Below are 26,906 nucleotides of genomic sequence, written 5' to 3' on the forward strand. Positions count from 1 at the left end.
CTTTGCGGAGTCTGTCCCCTGTTCATTCGCGTCCTGGCAGCAGAGCCAGATGCGCACCTCCTGCCTCCTGCCTCCTCCCCGGCTCAGCGCTCCTCCCGCCCGGGGGCTGCGGTCGAAATCGGGGCGACAGCCCGCTGCGCGCCACAGATCTCTGACCCCGCCGAGTCCTCCGTGCGCACCGGACAAACTGAACTCAGGGCGCTGTGGCTTCAGCTGGATGGGACCGCTGTCAGCCTGGCCGTAGTTGGAGAAGTCGTTTCCGGCAGGGCTTTTCAAAATAACACAAACGGTATCTGCCAGAACGCGAAGGATAAACTTGTGGATCCCGGAGGGGAAGACTTTATGGTGGAACAAAAGTAACGGACGTACATCTCTAGAAGGGAATTATTGAGACGGATCTGACCCCATAATATGAAAACAAATGCATACACATCCACAAACAAATATAAACAGTAATTGATTTCTGCGTGCATTGAAATGTATTTGTAAATCCTTCCGTTTGCATTTGGGGGTCGTTCTGTGCCCATTCGCAGTTATTGAGGCTGATTAATTAGACAAACGGCAGCATAGGGGGTGTCCTATTTGTATCCATCTCCAGGGACGAGAGTAAAATCGGTGGTGGGAAGTGATATTGTGTAAGTACTGTGCAACTAATACAATAAGATGAAAGTATTTCTAGTTACCACCATTTCAAACTTATACACAGAAGAAAATGTTGTACATTTCACGCAACTGAATTATAGAAGATTTCGAGAACTAATACTTCATTTAAAATAAATAATTAAAATATTTTACCCTTATTCTGAAGGGAAATTCCTCAGACTTCCGGCGCCGCTCAGCGTGCCTCCGTCTCACTTGACGCAGCTCGGTACGAGGAGGGGCTGAAAGTACGCAACACCAAACGATTGGGTCATAGTTTGAGAGAAGCGTCCCGCAGACGGGAGAGATGCGGTGTTCATCCACAAATCATCGCTGCATCTCATTTTCTCCTCCAGCCTACGAGACGTACAAGGCAGCCGGTCGCATGAGAGAGACATCCAAATCATACAGAAGCTTCCCTACACAGATGAGTCATCGGCTGCAGCCACATGATACGTGTGTGTGTGTGTCATTATTCTTCTGCTGCAGGCGACTGCAAGGTCAATATTCAAAACACAAAACCAGCATTCTGGGTATTCAACATGTGCAGAGGTCAAATGGTTAAAAACAGCCCTGTGAGCAGACATACGTTCATGGATGTGCAGCAAGGTCATGAGCAAACATGTCAGTAGATGTATTCTTCCCCCGGGTGGCTCTCAGAAACGTCTGCCACCTGAAACTGAAATGTTATTTATTTTTCTGAAGTGGACGGATAGAGAGCACCGCAGGGTGCCATACATGCTAAAACACTGCATACATCATGTGGTTTTCCAGCTGCTGTCCCTCAAACAGAGTGTGACTTCTACAGAAGAAATCAAACTTGACTTCAGAAATCAGAGAACATTTATTGGCGAAAAGAATAAACACTGATGCTTTACATTTCATGATGGTACAATTATCAGGTACATTTATTTCATCATTTTGGATTCACGCTGGTCCTGATAATCTTTATGAAAACCGCTGCACGCCTCGATTCCCAACAGGCCAATCCGTTCTCAGCAATTTCATGCATCAATCAGGAAGACATTGAAGAGATGTATAGTGAAATATACTCTGCCTTAGTTCAATTCTGCCATTGAAGCTCAAAAAAAAAAAAAGGGAGAACAAAAAAAAAATCCTAGCTCACAAGCAACAACAACCCACCGGTGGAATGTTCCTTTACATTTAAAAACTGTACATATTGCAGTTCCTTTCAATCCAAAAGCATCATTATAATTTCTCGAATACAAAAAAAATCATTAAAGCAACCTGTTAATTTCAGGGTCCACAGATTCAAAGACTTTGCATAAAAAAGCAAAGTAAAAGCCCGTAGTCTCCTGAGGTATGAATGAAGGCTGTCATTCCACAATGAACTGTTCACTCCTTAAGTAATTCATTTTACTGTTCAATTTAATGCAAGTCGGTCTTTCCAAATAAGAGACAATTATGCCCACTAAAAAAGGTTTTTTCAAAGAACTATAACAAAAAGAAAAACGTAGTTTGCCCTGACGCCATGTTGGAATGAGGCCCTTGATTTAAAAAGCAATGAAGAGACAAGTTGTCTCTTGAATACAAATATGAACAGATCTCACTGTAGAACCGATTATTCACAAAATGAATGCGCATGGGAAAATGTATGTTTCGATTGAGACACACAATTACAAATATAAAAAACAGCAAACAAACCACCGCCTTAAAGTAAAGAATTGGTATTTTTATAATTTGAGACGAGGCGGTAACATGCCGCTCAGTCAAAGTGCGCTCAAGCAACGCACTTGATCCTTGAAGTCATTCAGAGCAGAATCTTGGGCTAAATAACTTGATGCCTCATCGCAACAGCAGGCCTGCACAGCTGGCTCGGAACATAAAGTACACTTAAAGCATGCAGATGTACCTGCAGTGAAGTTCATGTCGGGATGAAGGACTCGTAGCTTTGATGGATCTTTAGTGTGTCCAGATGTCTTTAGAAAAAAATTAAAAATGAACAGCTTGTGGGTCGGATATGAAAATGTACTTTCATCATCAAGAAACTAATGCAGGAAACGATTGTTAAAAGGTTGCATAATAGCGATGCTCGGAGGGAGGTTTGAAGGAGATACGTTCCTAACATTAGCAGGGAGCATGATGTTGACACGGCTATGCAACGCCAGCTACTTAGGGTATAATGACACATGCTATCATCTATTTAATGACTAATAAAAAAAAAGGAACCAATTGAGTAAGTTAAAAAAAAAAAAAAATTTAAAACAGTAAAATCGCAAAAGGTATTTTCCTCTTCGTCACATATAGCTCCTCTGCTTCTCTGAAATATATTTTGTTTTTTTCTCTCCCCAACAATTAGATTCATTCGATAGGGAGTGGCGTTGGCGCCTGGGCTCCATGGGGCGGGGCTTATCCAAGGGGCACCGTCACGGTTCTCATCATGAAGGTGGAGAGTAACTGCCTGCATCAAGCAATGCCACATGCCAGCAGTGAAGTTGGATTATGGGTAATCTTGCGCCGTTTCAACGAGGAAGGAGAGTTAAAAAGTACACGCGCACGCACGCGCACATGCACACACACACACACACGCGCACACACACACACACAACAGGTGTTCAGTGAACTTGTCAGCCAAAGTTAGATGTGTTTACAACCAGAATGAAGGGAGGGATGAATTATCTGCTAAGTCATTAGATGAAACCCAAACTACATGTAAAAATAAATTAGCCACGTTTGTTCTGTTCCTGAGAAAGCGGAGCGGTATGTGGGGGGAAAAAAGAAATGAACACTTCACTTTACAAACCAAGCCACCAAACATTTTCTATGGCCCACCGATGGGTCAGCTTCAAGGCTCCGATTCAGAAACTTAACATCTGAGAGGGAAAACAAGCTCATTGAGAGATATAGTGAAGTTCTAACATTGTACAAGTCAGGTTTCTTAAGTTGCGTGAAAACACATCCACATGTGGACAAAGTCAGATCAAGTTCAAATTGCAGAAAACCTCAACCTCCGACAGCGAGAACTAAAAATAAAGCCAATGAAGGAGATTTCACTTTTCACGTCTCCATACTTCACAGAGCGAGTATGGGTGAAGACAGAGCTGATCAGACCCGCGGATCCAAACGACAGAGCAGAGCGGCCAAACGAGGCCAGCGGTGCTCAGTCCCTCCTCGTGATGCTCCGTTTTTGGTTTGTCCTTTAGATGTCACTCCAATGACGAGCAGCGTGGTGCTCTTCACCCATCTCTCTCCGTCCGCAGCAGAAGGGAGTCTCCTCGTCCCCGTCAGCCTGTTGACACAAACACATCGTGCTTAATGCGGTTATCCAACGGCCATCCAGGTCACTGGTACATGTCCACACCATCAGAGTGGGAGGCCTGGGGGACGGCGATGAGTGACTAGTAATAATACTCGATGAATATCAACATGTTTCTGTTATCAAAGTCACAACTGGCATTTTGTTCAACAACACAAAAACTTAAACCTGACATTCATTTTACTCACTGCAGAATCTCAATAGAAGAAAACTCCTCAGTAAAATGAAATAAAATGATACAGTAAGAAGATGAATGGCCAACAACATTTAGCTAAATGTAAAGTACACACCGTCCACTGCTTTTGTCGTTTTTGTTGCATCCTTCTCAGCTCTCATTCTGCCCAAAATATTTACTACAATTACTGCTGCTTTTAAAAAGATTATTTAAATGTGGTATTGTTCATTTAAAAATGTGTTTGTCGCTTCTTCTTCTAAAACGTCAAGTTGTGTCGTGTTTTCTCTGTTTGCCCCATCGGCTCTGGGACATTATGATTCAGTAGATTGAGGAGCCCGCTAGCTGACTTAGCTTAGCACAAAGACTGAAACTGGAGGATAGCGGTAGCCACTGTCGGTTTTAAAAAGGATGCTTAGTGTCTTTTAGGTGGGGTTCTTTGAGATCGTTATAGCCTGATATTTATGTATTTGGGTGTTATAACGTTTTTGTTATCTCTTTAACGCGGCCCGTTTCCTCTCGACTGAGCTAAGCTGTGGCTTCGTGTTTAGCACACACACGACAGGAAATAAGAATAGGCAACACTAAATAAAGGTACGGTGAAAGTGGACCTGGAAGTACAGCGTATATACGGCTTTTGGATGAAGCTAGTGGAGGAGGATTTGTTTTTCTCTACATCTGCACAATTTTTCACATCGTGCTTTTGTCTCCTGAATTTGGACACTGACTTAGAAGGGATGACTGGAACGGTTTGTGCTTTTTAAACGGGGTGTCCATTGTACTTGTGTCAGAGACTCCACTGCAGAGCCTCACAAGATTATTTAATTGAATCAGACTTCAAACGGTCTCCGTTCTGTCTGCAGCCAGCAGCCCATTTCCTCTGAAAAGCCTTTTAAAATACATAATTGTGCTTCTAATTTCCCTGATCTCCACCCCGACACCAACACACAGGATAACACTGTTGCATAATTAAATAAACAGAAAAGTGTGTGTGTGCATGTCAAACGCCTGCATGAGCTCATCGGACCTCTGCTGATTGCGTGTCAGCGTAAATGCAATCATTGGCTTTTGAGCCAAAGAGCAAAATGAAAAAAAGCAGCAAAATGTTTCCACTGTCTTCCATTTTTCTGTTCCGCTGAAATACAGAAAATCCTCTGCTCTTAAGGTCACAAGGCCAAAAGCTACTAAAGGTATTAGAAATATTTATCCCAATTACTCTATGACTGATTGAATGCACTTCATATCTTCTTATTGTTCCCTTTAACAACCTGAATTATAGGCACCTGTTTCTCAACAAATTATTTCTTTCCTTCCATTTCTGATGTTTTTACCTCTAAATCTAAGCAGCACATCATATTCTATCCTCTGCGTATTTACACTCTGGCGAGCTCACGTTTGGAACATGTTGATCCAACTCTTCCCCCCATAAAACGAAGCCATTAGCCAAAGTGACAACGCCACTAATGACTGGACTTCCTCATCTAGCTTGTGGTATATTCACTTAGCGTTCTATTAAACTGCAGTGAGCAGAAACCGAAGACGGGCAGAAGGACGAGGATTCTAACCAGTGTGAGTGGTTCCTATTCCCTCTGGAACGTACACTCACTAATGATCATGGTGCATTTGTATCTAAGTGGCTTTTTCTATTGTATCAATCTAAATTACAAGAAGACATCAATTAGTGTGTATTGGATCAAGAAAAGCTTTTTTTTTTAAGGTAGTCTTTGAAGGGTTTTCTGGTCAATGTCCAAATTCAACTGGTTTAGGAAAAAGCACAAACACCTTCAGCATCGTCTGAAGCTGTGCGGAGAAGTAAGCGGTCTGACTGGAAGGCCATAAGGAGCTCAGCAGGAAGCGGGTTGTATTCCTTCATTCATGGAGACTGGTGGTAAAATGTCCTGCTCTTCTGGCTCTTGGTACTAATTACGTAACATTAACGGTAGATCATAGTCCAATGAACTCTACTGTGAGGTTTTGCTTTCTGGGCAGTACAACCAAACAAAGAGGCCGTAAAGATATCTAGAGGTACAGCACTAACTTGATTGAGAATTTACCCTGTTGTCCCTAAACAGCTCTCACAAAATATACCTGCATGAAAAGTCTCATAACTCATTTCACTAGGTTAAAGTTGCTGCGAAATGAAAGATAGATACTAGAATAGCAGATAAGATGTGGCCGGTGTCGAATTCATTTGAGGGGAACAGTTTGGTGATTGGTTTTGGTGAGTTCTGTGTCACTTCACTGCAGGGATCGGATTCCCTCATTTAGTTAGTGAGTTAATCTGAAATACACCACAGTGCAGACGCTCTCAATCCCATTTCAATGAGCCCTCAAATAACTGGTGAAACATTTACTCCTATTCCTAAAAAAGGAGGACTGTTTGGTCATGCATGAAAAAGCCAGATGTTTTACACGATGAGGATGAGAACGCGAGTAGGAGGGATGAGGGCAGTAAATAGAACAAAGGCAATTACAGGACGTGGAGTTATTGCAGACCAGCAGGATAACCACTACGGTTTCAAACAGGAAGTGGGGTCTTGGTTTGGTTGTTGGAGGCCCGTGACAGATCCAACAACTGGGGAAACGCTGGATGAGTGTACCAATGTCTTGATTTGTCATGCCACCAAACAGCTCGCACCATTATTAATGTAGACGTAGAATGGGGGAATAAGAAAGAAAGAGAGCGAAGTGAGTGAGAGGGCCATTAAAAGTGCAGTTTTTGCAGTAAGGCTCACTGATATTGAACGCACCCGAAGACGTCTGCTCCGAGGACTCGACCTCCTTTGCTGTGCAAGCAGCGGCAGCCGCGTCGTCATCTTTCTCTCCTTCCGGTTCGGAGGAGCCATCGCCGTCCTGCGGGGCGGCGGATGAAGGTGGCGTGTCCAGTTGCTCCTCTACAAGATAAAAAAATTGGTGACATTTCAGCGGCTGATCTATTAGATTTATCTCTTCAATGGGTTTTTTTAACCCTGAAATAAGAGTTTATCTATAGACCAAAGTGATGGATCGAGATATTCAAAAGATTGCCTTGAAATTTTGTGCACAAGTCTTTGGTGACAAGACGACGGATCCAACCGAATGTTGATCCTGACTCCTTCAAGTCTTCAAGTACACTCTGCCACTAGTCTAGCGTGACTTGACCGAGTCGAGTTTATCTTGCTATCTGAAATTCCTTTTACCTTGTGGAGGAGCAGCGGGTGTATTCTGGTCCACCATCACGGAAGCCTCAGTGACCTCAGAGTGGGCGGGGCAAGAAACCTCTGAGGGGGCAGCGTCAGATGGAGGCGCAACGGGAGAGTCAATGGGGACGGCCTCTGGTTCGGACAATATCACAGTCTGCTGGGCTTCGGTCCTTTGTAGAGGACAGGAGACATCTATGGGTGAACATGGAGGCGGGAGAGAAGAAAATGTAGAAGTAAGATGAGATCAGACACAAAAAGTCAAGCAGAAAAAGTACAACTGTGCTAATTTAATATTCTACCCGCATCCACTTCTTCCTGTGGCTCAGCAGGTTCTTTGGAGCCGACATCTTTGCTCTCTATTTCCGCCGCCGCCTCCTCCTCCTCTTTTCTTTCCTCCTCCTCCTCCTTTTTTCTTTCCCCCTCCTCCTGCTGCTGCTGCTCCTCTTTTCTTTCCTCCTTCTCCTCCTCAGTTTCTCTTTCCCCCACCACCTCCTCCTCCTCCTCTTTTCTTTCCTCCACCTCAGTTTTTCTTTCCCCCACGTCCTCCTCCTCCTCTTTTCTTTCCTCCTCTTCCTTCTTCTGGGGTGGGCTGGACTCCACGCTGGGGGGCTTCAGTGGGCTCTCGCCTCCCATGCTGCTGCGGGGTGACAGCATCTCCATCTCCTCCCCCCAGTCCGATACAGGCTGGTGGCTCTCCAGAGGGAAGAAGGGGCTGAGGGGCTTTGCCCCCTCGGGGGAATCATGAACTGCTGCCGGAGGCGGTATGTGGACCTTCGGCCGGGGGGGCCTCTGATCCTTGGGGCTTTCTGCCGACGTCGGCCGAGAGCGAGGTGGGGGAGATGTAGGGGAGTCGTCTTTGACCTTGGCTGCTTTCTCCCTCCCGGTGTCTTTCTTCTCATCGCCCCTGGAGTTGTGCTCCAAATCGCTCCCTTCGCCATCTTCTTCTCCGTCGCTGGCATCCTCCCATTCTTCGTCATCGTCATCCTCTCCAGTTGCGTTCTTCGGCTCCGCCTGAGAAAAGATTTAAGGAAGAGGGTAGTGAGAAAGATTAGTGAGAAAGTAGTTGCAAGCTAGAAAGCAGCAACCAGAGCTTCTGGTCCTTCGGGGCAGGTGTTGATACCCTGAACATTCAAGTTACACAATCGCCATTTAGGTTGAGCTTCACGGTGTGGTCCCAACAAACTTCTACCAGTTATGTGGCAAACTAACTGCTGAATGCTCCACTACGTTTCCACGCTAGTTTCTAACTTTGTCTCTGCTGTTGGTTGCAGAGCAGCTGCACAGGAGCAGCTACATCTGAAGAGTAACGCCATCAGAGCCGGAAGCATCCCATAGAGCAAAGGGCAACTGCAGAGTTAATGATTCTGTTCATTTGGAATGTTATCTAATGAGGTTGTTTTTTTTAACAGAATAATGAATGGAGTTGCACTTCATATTTTTACTGTGTTCTAAAGGAAATGAATATCAATCATCCAATGTAGTTCCCTCCTGCATGTGTTAATACAGATGGAGCCCCTCTACCTTCTGCACCGTCGATGGTTTGGCTTTTTCTTCCTTTTTCTTCTTTTTAGTCTTCTCTCTCTTCGTCTTGTCGTCGTCATCCTCCTTCTTCTCTTCCTCCTTGTCTCCTTCCCAGCGGTTATCATGCATGCTGTTGAACGGTATGAACATCAACGTTAGAAGCAGCAGACTCACAACACATGCCAACACGTTTTCTGAAGCGCGCTCACTGTCGACTGGTGGGAGAGTGTGTGTGTGTGTGTGTGTGTGTGTGATACAGAGGACCATGTGGAGACGGAAATGACGTGCCGTGGTGTAAATGAGATGAATAACAAGATATCTTTTTTTTTTTTTTAAACAAGAGAACAAGTTAGACCTGTTCTATAGGAAAAGTAACCTTAAATTACTTCTGTTGGGATCTGGCACCGTATAGTAAATAAAATTAAAATACATTTGTGAGATATGTGCGGTTAGGAAGTACAACTGAGTACATTTGGGTCAAAGTGTAATAAAATGAAAAAAAACTGGAGTAAATGCACTAGTTTAATATGAATCTGATATCAAATTTAACTATCAAATAAAGTTTGTATATAATACCCACATGTTAGAGATAAAGAAACACCTTCAATGCCGCTTCCGTTCTACGGTGGCCTTGTTGGGACATTCTCTGGTAGAAGGCAGACTAATGGCGTCCGCATGGACTCACCTGTAGGTCGGCCTCGGCCCTCGGCCCCTCCCTCCTCCCTGCTCGCCTCGCTGGCCCGGGCTCCTGCCCTGAGACAGGAAGTCACCGAATGTCGGAGTCTTCGGAGGCCGCTTGTTGTCATCTAGAAATATAATAAACATGTTAAAGGCTAATGGATCCAATTATTTTACTGTCTCTAAAAGGTAAGGTGAATCGAAAAGAAGAGGGACTGAAAGGTGAGAAAATAAATGGTGGACGTATGTGGTCAGAGTGGAAGCAAAATACTTTAAAGGAAGTGATACTTTAAGGGAGTTATTAAAAAGTCAAGGACCATAATTCATGATCCAGACAAAATACATGGTGCGTCAGTAGAATGAACCGTAGCTGAAAAACAGTATCAAGCAATTTTTATATTTAAATTAGCAAATGACTCGAATTATCGAATGCCGCCTTCTGGGGAATTTAAGAGGAACTAGACACATGAATAGAAAAATTAGTAAGATAAACAGTTAATTGCCCCAGAGCCCATCTGACCTCCGGAGGAGGTCAAACGTCTGCTCGTTAACTAGCGGATGAAGGCCGGCGCAGCGATCTCACACTTAAGAGGAAAAAAGACAGCCAAAGACTGGCTGCTGTGTGCGAGAGAAAATCTGGTAAAAACCCCTTGACCCTTTGTGCTCATGAAAATACTGAAACAGCAAAAGCGTTGCTGCTTTCAAGTGAAGCGAAACATAGACCAACGAAACATGTAGGAATAAAAACGATCACAATGCGAGAGGATGGGGGAAGATATCAGATAGAAGGTCAAAACGGAGATGCAGGAGGGGCAAGGAGGGGGGGGCGGCAGCTCAAAGTGATAAAATTAGTACAAAAGAAATGAAAGGATCAGTGCGAAGAAAAAATAATCCACAATTCCTGAGTTTGAACAGAGCACCCTGGGGCTGAGAGAGGACACTCCGGTCATTTCACAAACTAGAGATGCGTGCGTGCGTGTGGACAGACGGGCACACACACACGCGTGCGCGCACACACACACGCGATCATCTGTAATGTACTCTCCAGTCAGACAAAGAAATAAAGAAACTGAACAGCTGTTTGAAATATTTCTCGGCTTTTCTTTGGGCCTTCAGGCCGGAGTCAGAGAGTGCGACACAAGCACAAAGGAAATTTAAAAGAAAAGATGAACGGCCACACATTTGAGGTCGGTGTGTGTGTGTTCAGCCTGAAGCTTTCAAAGAGCTTAAGATGAGCAGATTTTGACAGATGTTCGCCCAATTCCTGAGATTGGCGAGATTCCTGGGTTGGGCGACACAATTTAAGAGGAAACCAACCAAACTGCTGTAGCGCCACGGTGAACCCTCACAGACCAACAATGCAGAGAGGCTACCGATTTAAATGTTCATCAAAGTGAGATCTGAAAATCAAAAGTTCTTTTCATGGGCTTAGTTGGGGGTTTGCCGTCTTGTCTTGATTTAAGAGTTAGGCAAGGGGGGAAGCAGTCAGTTTCTGTCCTGGCTGAGGAATGCAAGGTCTGTGGGTCAACTAGTAGATTTGCCAGCCAAAGGGGGGTTTAGAGACACACCAACACTATTCAACATACACTCTGTTCGCTGATGTTTACGTTAAGTCAGGAGTCTGGACATTGGATGTGACCGGATCTTTAGATGCGGGAGGTGGAAGGTCCTCCTCTACGCCAGTTTAGGGCCAATAGAAATCTTTCCTTCTCTGTCTTTCAAGGGTTATAAAACATGATGTTCTTGCTGATGTTAGTTGTTCTTCCGGCCTGTGTGCTGCCTGAACTGCTCCTGCCTTTGCAAACGCAGCACTGATACCTGTGATCTGACAAATAAATCTCCCAGAACGAGAAGTTGTTCGGCTGAATTTTTGATAACCCCGACCAGGCTCCAATTCTTGAACACTTATTCTTACAATTCTTTCTAGACCAGTTATGAACCTGAAATATCACTTTCTAAGTCAGTAATGCTACAACGTTGAGAATAAATACACAATAAACTAAACCTGCTTTGCTCCTTTTGTGGTGTGATTATAAACTAACTTTGTACACTACATTTTGTTTTATTGAGCTAGACGGAAGCAGCATCAAGCTGAAGGAGAACAATGTGTGTGGTGACAATCAGCTACTTGGACATATTCTGTAATATCTTAAGGTTACAGTTGAATAGCTTGTATCCTATGCAAGAAAAGAAATTCCTTTCATACAAGTTAGTCAATGTGTTTGTTGTGGTTTTATTGACAGATTTCCTCTCCCTTAAGATTGCAATAATAATAATAATAATAAGCTGAAATGTTCTTTTTTCAGCCTGAAATCATGCTCTGGTGGTGAAGCATATCTTCCTAAATTAAATTAAATAAGATTACCTTTCTATCCATTTCAGGCCTTTACGATGAAGCATAGAAGGTTGCTAGGCAACGGGAGCAGCAGAGGTAAAGCTGATGACGCATGCAGGAAGTGCCCCAGTAGGCCAGACAGTCTCATTATAGAGACCCCTCTGTTCAGCATCAAAGATGCAGCCCACCGAATTGAGACAGAGCTTAGGAAGAAGGACAGCTGACAGCCAATCAGTGTGGGGAAAGCTATTAGGCCATCTCCAAAAGATTCCAGCTCCACCCAGCCACTGTAAGACAAATCCTTTAAAAAAAAAGGGCATTCAACATGACCTCAGCTCTGCCTAGAAGTGGACGCCCATCAACAAGAAGCACCAGAAGAATAAATTAGGTAAAAGCCAACCCAGACGTCACATCTAAAGAGTTGCATACATCTGGGGTGACTTGCGTCTACAAGAAAACAAAAATTGAATAGGCGTGACATTCATGAGAGGGTTGCTAGAAGGAAGCCTTTGCTCCCAAGAAAGAACAAAGCTGCCCATTTCAACTTTGCCAGAGGACTAACAAATGGCCTTCTAGAAGTCCACCATCAGGACAGATGAGGCCAAGATAGACGTATTTGGTCACAATGAAAACTGGTTTGTTTGGAGAAAAGCCAAGACGGCACACCAAGAAAAGAACCTCCTCCCAACAGTGAAGCATGGTGGTGGAAATGTGAAGTTCTGGGTCGGCTTTTCCACTTCCAGACCGGGAGGACTCCACATTATCCAGGGAAACATGAGCTCTTGGGCCTATCAACAAATTCTTGATCAGAATCTCCGGCCATCAGTCAGGGAGTTGAAGCCACAAGACTACACACCAACGCATACCAGCAAAACTATCAAAACATACTATAGGAATGGCTTAAAGAGCGAGCATTCCACGGTCAACGTCCGGACCTCAATCCAACAAATGTTGTAGCTGGACCTGAAGTGTCCCTCCAACCTCTCAGCTGAGTTCTGCAATGAGGGGGGGTGGGGGTGGACTCCAACAGCAGATGCAAAATACAATGCGGGGAGTGGTTACAGAAACGTTCAGTTGAAGTAATGGCTGCAATGAAAATGTCACGATTTTTGTGTCCATTATTAGGAAAGTCTGCTTTACAAATAGTTTTGGGGATATACATTTAATAAGGTTATTTTTTGTTGAAATACAATGACCTTGTCTGGAGGGTTCACAAACTTTCAAGCAGCACTGAAAGTCCCATTAGAAAACAAAAAACAGGACAGCGCAAACTATAAAATGATTTTAACCCCCCCCCCCCCCCCCCCCGCAACCCTGAATGAAGGATACTGAAGGCTTTGAAGGTGACTGACTAAACTACGTTGATGAAAATTATTATTATTATATTATTATTAACAGCTGTTGTGCTTCGGACAGACACACAGATGAAAACAAAATCTCAATCCCATGCTGCGGTCTGACCTGAGGCCCTGCCCCGAGGATCTGTGCGAAAGTTACGCCCCCGGGCTGCAGAGAGAACACACAAACACATTACAGTACGTCCAGTATTTCCACAAACACACCCCTTGTACAGACTTGGTCAAAGACATTATAACGTGAACATTAAACCATTTGCCACAAAACTATTAATCTCTAGCGAGGTAAAAGCCTGAGACACCGAGGTGAGGGATGTATCGAGGGATACCTGGGGATATAAAAACATCCACATAAGTGTTTATTTTACTGAATGTTGATGTCATAATTCATGTAAAAATATAAAATTAAAATAACACTTATCACTTCTATAAAACAAGTAACACATATTTCTGTTCTCACTCTCTAAACGCCTTAGTTTTCATCTTAATTTTCAATTTATCATACTTTAAATGTCAATCTGCCCAGAGTGATTGTGGAAAATATGCAGTTGTGCTTCATTTATCTGCATTAGAAGCACCACGTGAACAGAAAGGAGGAGCAGCATGAAGACGCGAGGCCCTTTGAACAGTTTGACTTTGTGGAATTACCACAGCAAACTATTTTACCATCCCAATAACTGCCTAGAATTAAAAACAGGCTGGAGCAAAATGATGTTCAATGAATATTGCGTGTTGATTTGGTGTCCATTTAATGAAGGCTGCCTCATAGCAGCTGTCTGCTCACTTGATGTTATTGCGGTCATTCTATTTTACTGAGAGACCGGCTCTGTGCCACCGAATGAAACGTAGGGTCCTTCTGATAGCTCCCCTCAGATTAACGGTGACTTTGAAGGTTAATTTGGACTACATGGAAATACAGCAGGATTTACATAACGAGCTTAATCAACCGCCATTTAGATAACGGCCTTAATTAGCTGGAGGAGGGAGTTTGTCTATGAGACGTCGTGTTGGAGGGATGTCATGTCGAACGAGCGGTGAGGTGGTGCCATCGTCCCGCCAGCTGTTGTGTAACCAAAGCAACAGCACACTGGTGCCACCAGAGATGATGGCCCCCTGCTGGTTTTCGGTTACAAGAGTGTGTGCGTGCGTGTGTAAACTTGCCTCTCCTGCTGGGTTGCTCGAGTGCGGTGCCCTCTGAGGAGACATATTGGTCCTCCTTGAACCTGTGAAAAAGGCTCAAGGGTTAGAAACAAACATGAAAATATCAGTGTGTCCTTCTCATCACTCGTATCAGCTGGAATAAACCATGAATCCAAACATTATCTATTACATTATCTACGACGGGTCGTCGTGGCGCAGGGGTTAGAGAAGGTGTGCTGGGAAGCACAAGGTTGGTGGTTCGATTCCAGGCTGCCCCTTGTTCCATGTCGAAGTGTCCCTGAGCAAGACACCTAACCCCTAATTGCTCCCCGGGCAAAATGTGAAAAAAAAGCCGTGGGTTTAAAGTGTAATGTAAGTCGCTTTGGATAAAAGCGTCTGCTAAATGACCTGTAATGTAATGTAATGTATTAAGCTACTTAAGTGGAAGTTAAAAATCCTGCATTAAAAAGGGCACTTTGGCAAAAGTATCCAAGTATAATTACAAATTACAAAAAGTCATTTGTTCTATTATATATTGGTATATGTTCATGTAGAACAAATAGTCGATGAATTAATGAACAGCTGGTGCTCAATGTTTGTTGTGCTCTTTGACACACAACAATCACATGGTTGGGAGGTTGGAAAACGTTTCTTAAACGTAACGTTTCTTTTAAAGGGCTTGATGCTCCTTCTGAGAGTCCTGACTTTCATTTCGAAACGATCAAAGTGGAGATTAATCAAAGAAAAATGTTTTCCAGCAAGAAATAAATAAATGAATTTGCTGGTTAAAGCTTCTCATGATTTTCTGCTTTCTTTGTCACATCTCAAAATAAACTTTTATGAGTTAAATAAATTAAATAAATGAACCAGCATTTTGAATACATCATCTTGGGCTTTGCAACACTTCAGCTTTTCCTTTTAACATTTTCTGACAATAAAAAAAACAAGGAGAAGCAAGAGGACAATGAGAAGAAGTGGAATCCGTTCTGCCTTGTGCATTGTTTAGAGTAGGGTTCAATATCAAGGTCCTCACATGTTCTCAGTCTTCTGTGCGTCCCACTCCCGTCTCCACTGGCCCGTGGCGTTACGATGGCGTGCTAGTCTGTCCTCGTCAATCTGCTCGCGCTCCTTCTTCCAGCTCAGGTACTCGGCTCTCTCCCGGCCGGTCATGGACATGGTCATGTCCGTGGAGCCTTTTGGTCCAGGCCTTCGACTCTACAAAACACAGCATGTGTTACAAAGTGAGGAAAATCAACGATGCCACGGAACCTTCACAAAGAACAACATTACTCACAGTCCACTCCTTCTCCAGTTCAGCTCTCGTCTTCACGTTGTCAAAGTCCAGCCCTCCCCAGTTCCGTACATGTCTCCTGCTGCCCTCTTTGCGGTCCATGTCAGGTGCCGGGCCTGAACGTCTCGGGTCGTCCAGGAAGTTACGGAGCGGCTTGTCTCCATCCGGCTACGGAGAAGATTCATTAATGTAAAGCATATCTGACACTTATCACTTGTCCTCCATGTTTAAGCCACTTAGAGCAAGGGAAATCATGCATGATTTAATAAAGGATTTTGATGTTTATGCCAACTACTAGGAATCCATGCAAATGTAAACAGGGACAAAAAATTGTAAGCGTGTAAGTGTTTTATGTTGATCAATAAAGCTGAAATCTGAGAGTCTGCAGAGACAAATGGAGCCAGGAATCTTAGATGGTTTTGTTCAACAACAGAAAAACTAAGTGCAACCGATCAATACCATCTGATGAGCTAAACATTATAAAACAATCTGTAAACGGTGACTCTCATACCCGCTGTCCTTTCTCATACTCGGCTATTTGCTCCATCTCTTCATTCATCTTCTCAATGTTTTGTCGCCTCTTCTCCTCCCATTCCTGTCCAAAAAACACAACAGCACAGGGATGCATCATTAGAGAAAGATCACTATTCATATATTTACGAATACAAGACGTTAATGTTTCCACTCAGAAAACAGAATGGATTGAACAACTGGGGAAAGTCAACATCTGCAAAAATGATTTATCTTTTGATTACACCTTTTTAAGGACGACCCGGTGGGCGAAAAGTAAAGCCAACATGAGTGTCTTAAACTATGTTTGCATTGTTTTAACTGCCAACAATGAGAAAATGAGTCAACATCTCTCTTATTTATTCTGAGTCAGCATCGTCAGGTTTATGGTCTCAATCTGTAGTTTCAAATCTGTAATACAGCATGATGTTCATTTATTAAAGTTATTGTTATTGTTCCAATCACGTTGATGAAAAAAAGCTTGATGAAAAGTACTTCATCCGTACTTGCCTTGGATTTCCTGTCAGCCCCACCTGGTGCACCACCTGGAGTCCCCACTCCTCCTTCTGCTGCTTCTCCTTCTCCACCACCTCCTCCAGTGCCTCCGCCTCCTCTTCCTCTTCCTCTCCTCCCTCCTCTGCGTCCTGATCCACCCGACTCCCCAGGTTCTCCATCTTTAGGGGTCCGAGGTTCCCATTCTCTTCTCTCCTGGCGACCTCCTCCTCCTCTCTGACCTCCCCGACCCATTCTTCCCGACCCCGCCCTCCTTGGGGGGCTGTGGCTATCACTCGGTCCTCCTCGTTGGCTACCGTCGTTCGACCACCTGCCACTATCCATCGCCCCGCCGCGGTGGCCCCCGTCGTTGGGCCCGCCGCGGTGGCCCCCGTCGTTGGGCCCGCCGCGGTGGCCCCCGTCGTTGGGCCCGCCGCGGTGGCCCCCGTCGTTGGGCCCGCCGCGGTGGCCCCCGTCGTTGGGCCCGCCGCGGTGGCCCCCGTCGTTGGCCCCGCCGCGGTGGCCATCACTCTCTTCTGATGTCTTACGCCCGCGGGGCGTTCCAGGTTTCCAGTCGTTCACAACTCTTTTGTCCTGCAGGAAACAAACAATACCAAAAAATGTGTTGTCTAACTTGTTAGACGATTACTTAGGATATATTATTTAAGTCTATCAAACCAAACAGATTGTGGATCATCGTTGCACACAACTTCCATCGCCCTCTATTCTAGAAGTGGTGGTTGGCTGGCAAACAGTTGTCAAGTAGCCCGACGCGTTGGAACAATGTATCGCCCGTCTTAAATTCAGCGCCTGTACTTAATTTAAACCCATCATCTCAATCTGAAGATTCGGTGCCATATTAATAGTACAAAGGACTAAGCAGGGCTATGGATTATGCAAAACCACGGAGTGATGAACTCGAGAGAAAACAGGCCAATTTGGACTTGAATGAATATCCCTGCCGACGAGTATGCATATAGATCAGATGCTCTTGCGTGTCAAAAATCCAGTTGGCTGCTCTTCTCCCCCAACCCCTATTCTAAAAAAAGAACTTTTAGGGAAAAGACTAGAACGGAGCTCAAAGTGATCCGTTTGAGTTCATACTGGATCACCGTGACGCATTTAGATACTTTGCTGTGCATGGTACCAGATGTAAAGAACTGAATTACAAACTGAACAGGAAGCGTTGGATAAACTGATTAAAGAGCTTGTTTGGCAGGACAGTCGGCTGTTACAACATTATGTTGTTATAACAGGTGCAATCATCCCAAATGGCTAACCAGAGGTGCACACATGAGATGAAAACAATCCTCTCATCAACTCTCTTGAGCTGACTTAGTATTTTCACTCTATTCTATAAGTTTTATTTGGGTTTCAACATCATTATTGCCATTTTCAAAAGACTGTATATTTTTCCAAGTACAGTATAGAATTCATAGTTATGCAAATTCTATTGCTGGACATTTCGTGCAATGTGGCAAATCACTCCGCAGAAGAACTGGAGGATATTCTCGTCGTGATGTGAATTTAAAAATCACCCGATTGACATCCAAGTTTTTCTGGCGAATGAATTCAATCGGTATTCAGAACTATTATATTAATAATTGATCAACATCTACATGCACTGTGAGAACAGTACATTTCCTCTAAATACACAATGACGGTTCAAATCTGCATTCAAATTTTTTCAGGTTCACTGACTTTCACATGCGGCGTAGAATGACTGTGATAATAACTGGAAATATAAACTAAACAGCCCATCTGTGTTACCAAAAAAATAATCCACTATTCCAGCCATATCTTTCCATCATAAAATAATTCACAAACCACATTTGTCGGATACACCTCATCGACTACTTTCCTTTGTAAAACAAAAAACGACAAACAGAGAGCCGACCTCCCGCCTTACCACCGTCTGCTTAGAAAGGTCAACTGTGACAGTGAAGTTCTCTTTCTCAGTCTTCCTCTTGTCCGTCTCCGGCTCATGGGGGCGGGGCTTCCGGGGTGTTGTCACGGCGATGCCCTCCTGCTCTGCCTTCTTCTTGTCTTCCTCGATTTCCTGTTACAGTAACCAAAGGAGTAAGCTGAAACTACAGTCAGGTCCCAAATCTATAAATACAAGTTGGCGGTACCGATATGCTGCATCAAAACCAGAAACTTGATATCTCGGATAGAATTAATGGTAAAGTACTAAAAAGAGTAATAGCAAGGTTGAAAAATGTAATCTTAATGATACAACTGTTTCTCTCCTAGGACATTAACCCAGTGACACTGAAAGATGTCAGAGAGGCTTCTAAACAGGTTTTGTTGATGTGTGTGTGTGTGTATTTACATATGTGTGTTTAAATGACACTGATAAGTAACCTGTATTAAAAGGAGCCGTGTGTGAAGTTGAGCGGCATCTAGTGGTGAGGCGTCACCTGAAGAGCCCTCTGCTCCCTCCAAGTGTGTGAGAGAAGGGCTACGGCCTTCACTCAACAGAAAACCCTGAACGGCTCCAGTCTAATTTCCGTGTTTGGTTTGTCTGTCCTGAGCTTTTGTAGAACTATGGTGGTGCAACATGGCGGACTCCGTGAAGAGGACCCATTCCCCATGTAGATATAAAAAACAGCTAAAACAAGGTGATTTGTAGTTTCAAGTCATTGACGTTACATTTAAATGTAATAATAGTTATGACTAAAGTCCAGTTCTTCTATCAAATACCCCGAAATGCTATACAGTGTTCATCTAGCTGTAGACGCATTTACAAACCATTGAAACTACGTTGCGTGATATTATACCAAACATATTTTAAGGAGTGGATTTAAAAAAAAAAAAAAATCCAGGAGAAAAAACAACAACTATTAACTCTTCAAAATATTCTTAACAAAGCTTTCAAATAAGCGTAGATACATTTTGTTTATTTTTATGAAGATAGCGCTGGCTTCAACATTTAATCAGCAGTGTGCATTAGAATTAGTGATATTGCAAACTTGTTTTCTTTTAACATCGTCTAGTAGTATCAGTAACGTTTGTGGGTTGATGAAAATGTAAAAGTTTAAAAGTACTCCGTACCTGGTACCTCTTGACCAGAGCTTCATTCTTCTTCCTTAGAGCTTCGATTCTTCGGTCCAACTCTGCGTCCTTTTCCTCTTTGGTCTTGAGATCCACCGCTGAAGACTGTCACACAGATGAGGAATGATAGGAGAGCAATGCAATGAGGCTAGTCTGCCCTTCCATATTAATTATTTCATACACATTATGTGAATACTGCTGCGTTTTAACTTTGGTATTTTCCTGCCAGTTTGAACTCAAAATCACCGCTAAGGTTTTGTCTCTCGTTCCTCCCTTACACTCACCATAGCTGTCTCGGACTTGTCTTCATACGTAGGCGGCCCACTGCTTGTTTCTCCTGTGGTGAAGAACATGAATAGAATAAAGATGATGCTGCAGCAGGATTTTTAATGCAGCCCCCTTGAAAACAAATGTCTTTGACTCTAGAAGACTGTTTTTACATTCTGCTGCTGAAGGAGGAACATTCATCAGAGTTTATCTTAGATCTGAGGTTCAGGCATCCGACCCGATGAAAAGACGATCCTGTATAATGTGAAAACTTGAAACCTCCGGTCCGAGCATGTGAAATGGAAAGAAAGTCTTGTTTCAAGTGTGTTTTGAGAGATTCTTTAATGGAAGGAGGAACAGTTAAGATAAAACAAGAATGTTGTGTGTAAACCCTGTACTATGTGTCACTATGTTTATTTGAGTATTTACATTTCGATTGTTAGTTTAACCCAATATTTTACTTCCCATTTGCAAGATTGCAATTTAGTATAGAGATAGATGTTCTGCATTATTTTGTGTCTTAGATTCTCATACGTCTTAAAAACATGTATGGAGGTGAAAACTACTCTAGTTATTTACCTAAAAAATATCTGCTGGTTGCATTGCAATGGTGGTGACTTGCCTAAATGCTCTGTAACGAGCATTAAATGACTACTCATGAATGTTTTCTCAGGTCAAACCTACCGAAGTCCAATAATATCATTCATATAGGTGCAATAACTATTCATTCTAGTGCCAAACTCCATTGTGTTCATCTGTGTTGATCATTTACAACCTGCGTTGTTAGCTGTGGATACTGTTTACCAAAGTTGTTTTGTAGGTTTTCCCTTAAATTAGGATAACCGATCATACACAGCACTGATCATACACAGCACTGATCATACACAGCACTGATCATACACAGCACTGATCATACACAGCACTGATCATACACAGCACTGATCATACACAGCGCTCCTTTATGTTGTGGCAGTCGGTAAAATGAAAAAGGTTTTTCCATTTAAGTTGCTGAACAGAAACGATGGCAACACACGGATTGATTAATAATCTAGGCAGTAAATGGCGGCCCCTCTCGGCTCTCATTAGGGGTCCCCGGGGTGACCCCTCTTCCCGCAGAGGCATGACCCCTCGAGGTCACAGCTAATCACAGGTGAGGTTACAGCCAGGTGTGCGTGTATGTGACACGGGATCTTAAACGAATAAATCCTTCGTTTCCAAAGCTCCAGTAAGCGTATTAGAGCTGCAGCAGACAGGATTTGAATTACTTGAGTCACAGCGAGCAAACGCGGTGCACAACAGGCCGTGACGTCACAACCCACCCTACCCCAACAACAGTTTACATAGATTTTATTTCAATCGGCGGCCAAGTAAGCGATGCACGCTGAGCCATGTTTGATCCGGTACAAAGAGCCAAAAAAACACGGAGGAAACATTCCAAACCCCCGACACAAGCGACACAAAACAGACCCCCCAAATAAACCCATACACCCGCTTAAGCACCACTATGTTTGTTTTACCTGTATTAGGAGCAGTAGTAACGAGTGTAAAGAGCAATGTTTGGACTCGATGCTCTTTGCCAATTCCTGCGCCTCAACGTGCGCTCATTATTCAGCTTCCTGTTAGCCGCTTGCTAACTTCCTGCCAAATAAGGACCCCGTCTTGGCGGTTTTAAAGATACAGTTGCTTGATCAACTTTGTGTTGCTAGAATTGTACTAATACAGCGACATGTTGAGGTTTAGTTCATATTTACGGGGTTTTATTTCCTAAACAACGATATATATAATCGAAACTAATATATATTACACAAAGCTATAAAAACCAGTTCGTGGGCCATCCACAAGGGAGCGCCAGCAGCCAGTGCATTAAGGTGACCTGATTACCAAGCGGTTATTAGGTCAAATATCCTGCCGCCCGAACTCTTAAAGGTATACACACCAGTGGAAGCCACCTTTGGTCCTTTCACTTCCGAAATAAAAAAAAAATATTAACATTTAAAAAAGTGATTGTTAATAACTTCAGGCCTGGAATTGCTAGAAGAAATACACAGATTGTACTTCAGTAATAGTAAAACAAACATGCATATTCATAAGTGCAGTAGCCCACTTGAGTAAATCTATATATCAGTGAGGTTAGATTCCAAAACTAAAAACAGTTTATTTGACTCTATGATGATACATTTTATCTGACACAATTCATTCTATTTTTCTATGTATTTTTTTGGAAGGTTTTTATTTTGGGGTTAAACTTGATATCAACATTATAATACACAAGCTAACTGGATCGACCACATTTAGTATGACAAAGCATATTTCAATAACCTCTCCCCCCTTTCAGTCGGATGACGCACCTTTTGAACAGGTTAGTCTGGACAGAATAACAAAGAGGTGAGATAAGACCGATTATAATATTCCTCAAAAACATAGACAGTGATCCAGTGTTCCAGGGATCACTGAAATGTTTATCATACACAGCCCATATTATTACTGCCTCATCTAATTGAGTCCTCAGTTTCGCTGTCACTCTCTCTATCTCAAACACACACACTGTAACAAACACACACGTAAGGAAACACACACAGGTGACTGACCCACTGGGAGTCAAAACAAACAGTTTTGTTGTTGTGAAGCAGATCGCTGAGGAATGACCACGCAGGATTTTTCAATCACTTGATAAGACCTTGCAACCTGAGCTGGGCCATCGAGTCACCGGCAGACGTACACTAGGGACCTGCTGCCAAGGTGAAGAGACAGGTAGAGAGGGACACAACAGACAACAGCGTGGTTAGACTCATAATGATATTTAACACCCTATGTGGCGGAAAACCAACTGTTCACATTATGAAATCAATGATGGCTGAATTGTATTTGGCTTTACAGTTTCAGGGTCACGGTGCAAGTGAGTGGATCAACCGCTCATTGGACTTTAGTCTGCTTGGATCACTGTAATGACAAAGAAAATGGTGCTCTATTATGCACAAGAAAACAAGTCAGGAACATAAAATATAAAGACCCATCATCTGCTCATGGCAGTTCATTTCAGCTGCTGTACATATAAAGATATTGCGTAATGTAAAGTGTCCATATCGACCATGTGACTTGAAGTCGAGCTAAACACTGGTTTTCACATTAGTATATAAAACATTACAGCGTGTTAAGTTGTGTTAGGGCACACCATATCATGAGGTGTCCTGCTGTGTTATCTTTATGTCATGTTATGTTCGGTGACCTCACAGGCATGACCTTCAATGACGTGTCATATTGTACAACATATACTATGTCATGTGATTTTGAGTCTTCCCACGTCTATGTTTATGTGAGGTAAAGAAATGACATAGTATGATTCACCAAATCATTACATGCAGAGAAAAAGAACACCACAATTTTTAATAATTATTGACCCTGTGTATCTTGTCATTTTAATGCTGATCAACACTCGTATATTCTCGGAAGGGCACTTTTCAATTTTTCCGTACCAAATAATCTAATCAGCTGGTTAATAACAAAAAGCTCGTAATTAAAGCGTAGTTGTTTTATAGTCTCCCGATTCAGTAATCATGATTCATTGATACGGGTCAGCAGCAATCAATGCACGCCTGGATTCATCATGGTTTAATTACCCTGGAGCTCCGCACGCTGGCTTGAAAAGGCCGAGTTGTGGGTCCCCTCTCAGGTGGAGCCTAGATGCAGAAGGATCTTCAGCGATGAGCTCATTGTTGTGAAAGTCGAACAGAATGCCCCCCCCCCTGGGACAACATGAGAACCCCTCGAGGCCCTGATGGCGCAGAGGGGAAAGCGGCGACCGCTCTTCTTGTATACACAAGCAGCATTCAGGGACTTTACGCAGCGCAGGCTGCGTGCGCCGGGAGTTTCCACCTGTTTGGGGGGGAAATCATTAACTTTCCTCCGGCAGACTTGGTAAAATACCTGAAGTCTGGCCTCTGTCCTGCTTTACTCCCCCAGTGTTTCTTTCTGCCTTTACAACTTTATAAGACACAATTCTGTTTCTTCAAATAATAGACGTTCAAAATACTAGCATCAAAATGTACTTTTCTTACCTTTTATAAATCTACAGCGATACTCTATTATAATTCATTAGTTGATATATATTTTTATTAATCTTAATCCATAAAAAGAATGTATGTTATCAAATAAAAAGTTCAGTATCTGCCGCTGACATTTAATGGAATAGCAGTTTAAGTGGAAAAAAAGTACAAGGGATGTACTGTACTGTAGTACTAGAGGACAGTTATTCACAGTTACTTTCCAATGCATTCATTTGGTTTGTTAGTACAGTCATTTAACTTAAACATACAACCTCTAATCCATTGATACAACACCATCAAAAGCCATAAGGTTGACTGGTCTTCCGATATCTGATACCTACACCGACACCTTGAAGCATGCCCATATTGTCATTTTATTGTATTATATTGTACGTTATGTCTTTTCATATAACTTTGTGTTTCATATAATATAATATATGTGCGTGTGTGAGTGTGTGCGTGTGTGTGTGTACACATATTACTTCTCTTTTTCTCTGTTGATGAAAATGATGACTAACATCTCCCACACGTTGCTAAATAAATTTAGCAATTTATTTTTGACCTGTTTTTACATCTCACCAGAAAACACCAGCAACTAGATGTGCGTTATTAAGAGTATTTGTGAGTATATATCTCTATTCAAAAGACCAAAATGTTGCTGGTGTAGCAAGAGAACTGAGGCCATGTGTGAACCGACGTGATGTGCTGCAGATGCACATTCCACCACACTATGTTGACTCTACTTATCATAACAGGGATTTGTTGGGCTGTCAGAAGCACACACACACACACATACACACACACACACACACACACACACACACACACACCAGGTCCATCTGTCCTGCGCTATTCAAAGGATGAGGTAATGCTGTTCCTCCACAGAAGCCTGACACCTTCTCTGGTACATCCAAGCTGCTGTAAATGTGCAAAAACTTTCCCCACACGTCCGTCTGTCACCTTTATATTGGAAAAATTGAATAAATGAAATGTGTCCCTAAGTAGAGCTTTTTTTTCACCGCATCGCTGGTTGCAAACACAGAGCCCTTTTATTGCCCCCTAATGTTACCGCATACACCTGATAAGGTATCAGTGAGCACTGGGATCGCTCTGCCTTCACCTGTTAACGGGCAGCTTCGTCACCCGCTGACAGAGCAGGTTGTCTCCTGCGGTGCCTCTTTAGCAGATAATTATCACAACAACAGTGGGAGTTAATTTGCGAAGATGCAGGTGAGAAGAGAAAGGGTAAAACAAATGAAGACACCAACAAAAGAAAAGACACAGGGGCATTGTAGACAATGTGGAGGTTTTTAATTCAAACTGAAACAAGACTGAAGGCATAAAACACAACTGTGTCTCTCTCTAAGATTTCGGTGCAAAGATAAAATGATGGAAGGATTGAGGCATGATTGAAGGAACAAAGAGGGCAGGCAGAACTATGAAGGATAGAATATACAAATGGAATAAAAGGATGAAAATAAAAACTACATTCACGCAAATATATTTTCTGTATTAAAATATTGCTCAGAGCATCAGGTTAAATAAGAAATAAGAGACATTGGAGGAGTCAAAAGAGAGGCTCAATATATTAATTATTAGTTTAAATGACTAAAAAGAGGCATGAGGTAGTGACGTAACAATGTAAGGATTGAGGCAGCTGGAGCTCAGTCTGCAGGAAGGAACTGAAGTTCTGGTAGCTGGAGAGATGCCAGTTCACCTCCTGGTCACTGCTGAGGTGCCCTTGAGCTAACTTTAGCAACCCAACATTCCGACATCCATCCACATTGATGCATGTGTGTGTTAATCACGGACAACAACAGAATACAAAACAAGGAATTGCCCCAGGAACCAGGATTTGGCAGCCCTACCCCCCTCCCTGTTCAGATGTTTCTAAACAGGCTGCCAGCGTGGAGGGGGGAGGAGCAGGCTGACATGTGGAGGAGGTGAGGGTGAAACCGATGATGTCATTGTAGCAACCCAAACACTGGCTCGGCTTTCAGTTGCAGGGACACATGCTGAGGCCTTCTGTTTTGGTTACCATATAGACCGATAGACACGCACACTTGTTGTGGACTCGTCTCACCTGCCGGCGAGGCAGCGTCCATGTCAACAAACACCACACTGATTTCCACTGATATACTTAAAAATTGCAAAATTTCAGAAACTGAGAAAAACAACGCGGAGCTCACCGTTTTTCAGTTTTTAAATTAGTTTTCCCCAAATCAAATATAATGAAAAATCTCTATTCAAATCACAATAGATACACCTATACAATAACATACACATATGTTCTTCTCAAAAACGCAAACAAAGGTATGAAAATTAAACCAAGATTGTGTTTGCCATAAGTGAAATATGGTGTTTGCCTATTGACACAATGACCTCACTCTCTGTCACATGTGTAACTCGATGTCTTTACAACCGTCTGGATTTTAAACAAATTTCTTGTATTCAAATCACGAGAGCAGAATTGATGCATGAGGAGGGAACATCGACTCAAAGCTAAAAGCGTAAGGTTTTTCCACTCGTGGAATCATTGAAAGAGAGATCTTTCAGAGTTTCCACTGAATATTGAGAGAATAAAAATGTTTTTTTATTTGCTTTGGGAGGCATTATGACTAAACATTTATTTGGAGGGACCGAAAGGGCAGAGAGGGGGAGGAAGGAGTTGACTGGTTCTACTGCAGAAGTTAGACACGAGGCGCCAGGTATTATTTACATGCTTATCGCAGCTGCAGGTTTATAGATCAGACATATCAGGGAGAGGAGGACAGGGTGTGTTTGGCGGTGTGTGTGTGTGTGTGTGTGCAAGTGTGCGACAGAGAGACAGAGAGAGAGAGAGGAAGATGCAGGTAAACCCAGAGACAGGGTCAGAGAGCTGTGTGTTCACCTTATCTGGTGCCGTCACGTCTCTCTGGTTGCATAGCTGCACTCAGGTTACATATATGCG

The 26,906-nt window shown here is 43.1% G+C and overlaps 1 protein-coding gene and 1 long non-coding RNA gene across 3 annotated transcripts; both read right to left on the bottom strand.

The window, feature by feature from the left end:
* Positions 1–1,464: 1,464 nt before the first annotated feature.
* Positions 1,465–21,598, bottom strand: ccdc9 (coiled-coil domain containing 9). 2 transcript variants are annotated; one of them, XM_040179366.2, is made up of 16 exons: positions 21,431–21,598; positions 19,931–19,983; positions 19,647–19,751; positions 18,502–18,651; positions 16,611–17,186; positions 16,102–16,185; positions 15,594–15,758; positions 15,333–15,514; positions 14,321–14,382; positions 13,266–13,310; positions 9,477–9,597; positions 8,792–8,921; positions 7,570–8,281; positions 7,268–7,462; positions 6,839–6,982; positions 1,465–3,889 (listed from the first exon to the last, which is right to left on the bottom strand). In XM_040179366.2, exons 2-16 carry the CDS (start codon positions 19,931–19,933, stop codon positions 3,885–3,887), a joined length of 2,679 nt encoding a protein of 892 aa, XP_040035300.2. In that variant the 5' UTR covers positions 19,934–19,983; positions 21,431–21,598; the 3' UTR covers positions 1,465–3,884. The 2 variants fall into 2 exon arrangements, with proteins under 2 accessions (XP_040035300.2, XP_077963351.1); XM_078107225.1 differs by lacking the exon at positions 13,266–13,310.
* A 450-nt stretch (positions 21,599–22,048) lies between these two features.
* On the bottom strand, positions 22,049–23,729 carry LOC144410413 (uncharacterized). The gene is made up of 3 exons (XR_013468459.1): positions 23,531–23,729; positions 22,789–22,853; positions 22,049–22,644 (listed from the first exon to the last, which is right to left on the bottom strand). It is a non-coding gene; the product is annotated as an uncharacterized LOC144410413 (long non-coding RNA).
* Between the last annotated feature and the right edge of the window lie 3,177 nt (positions 23,730–26,906).

This window comes from Gasterosteus aculeatus, chromosome 1 (genome assembly GCF_964276395.1).
Source record: "Gasterosteus aculeatus chromosome 1, fGasAcu3.hap1.1, whole genome shotgun sequence".
NCBI lineage: Eukaryota > Metazoa > Chordata > Actinopteri > Perciformes > Gasterosteidae > Gasterosteus > Gasterosteus aculeatus.

What these genes read in the sequence shown, in the direction of transcription:
- ccdc9 (XM_040179366.2), bottom strand. An exon ending in CTCTGGTCAAGAGGTACCAG is followed by an intron (nt 18,652 to 19,646) that starts GTACGGAGTACT and finishes TTACTGTAACAG; the next exon opens with GAAATCGAGGAAGACAAGAA. An exon ending in AGTATGAGAAAGGACAGCGG is followed by an intron (nt 15,759 to 16,101) that starts GTATGAGAGTCA and finishes TCTTCTCCGTAG; the next exon opens with CCGGATGGAGACAAGCCGCT.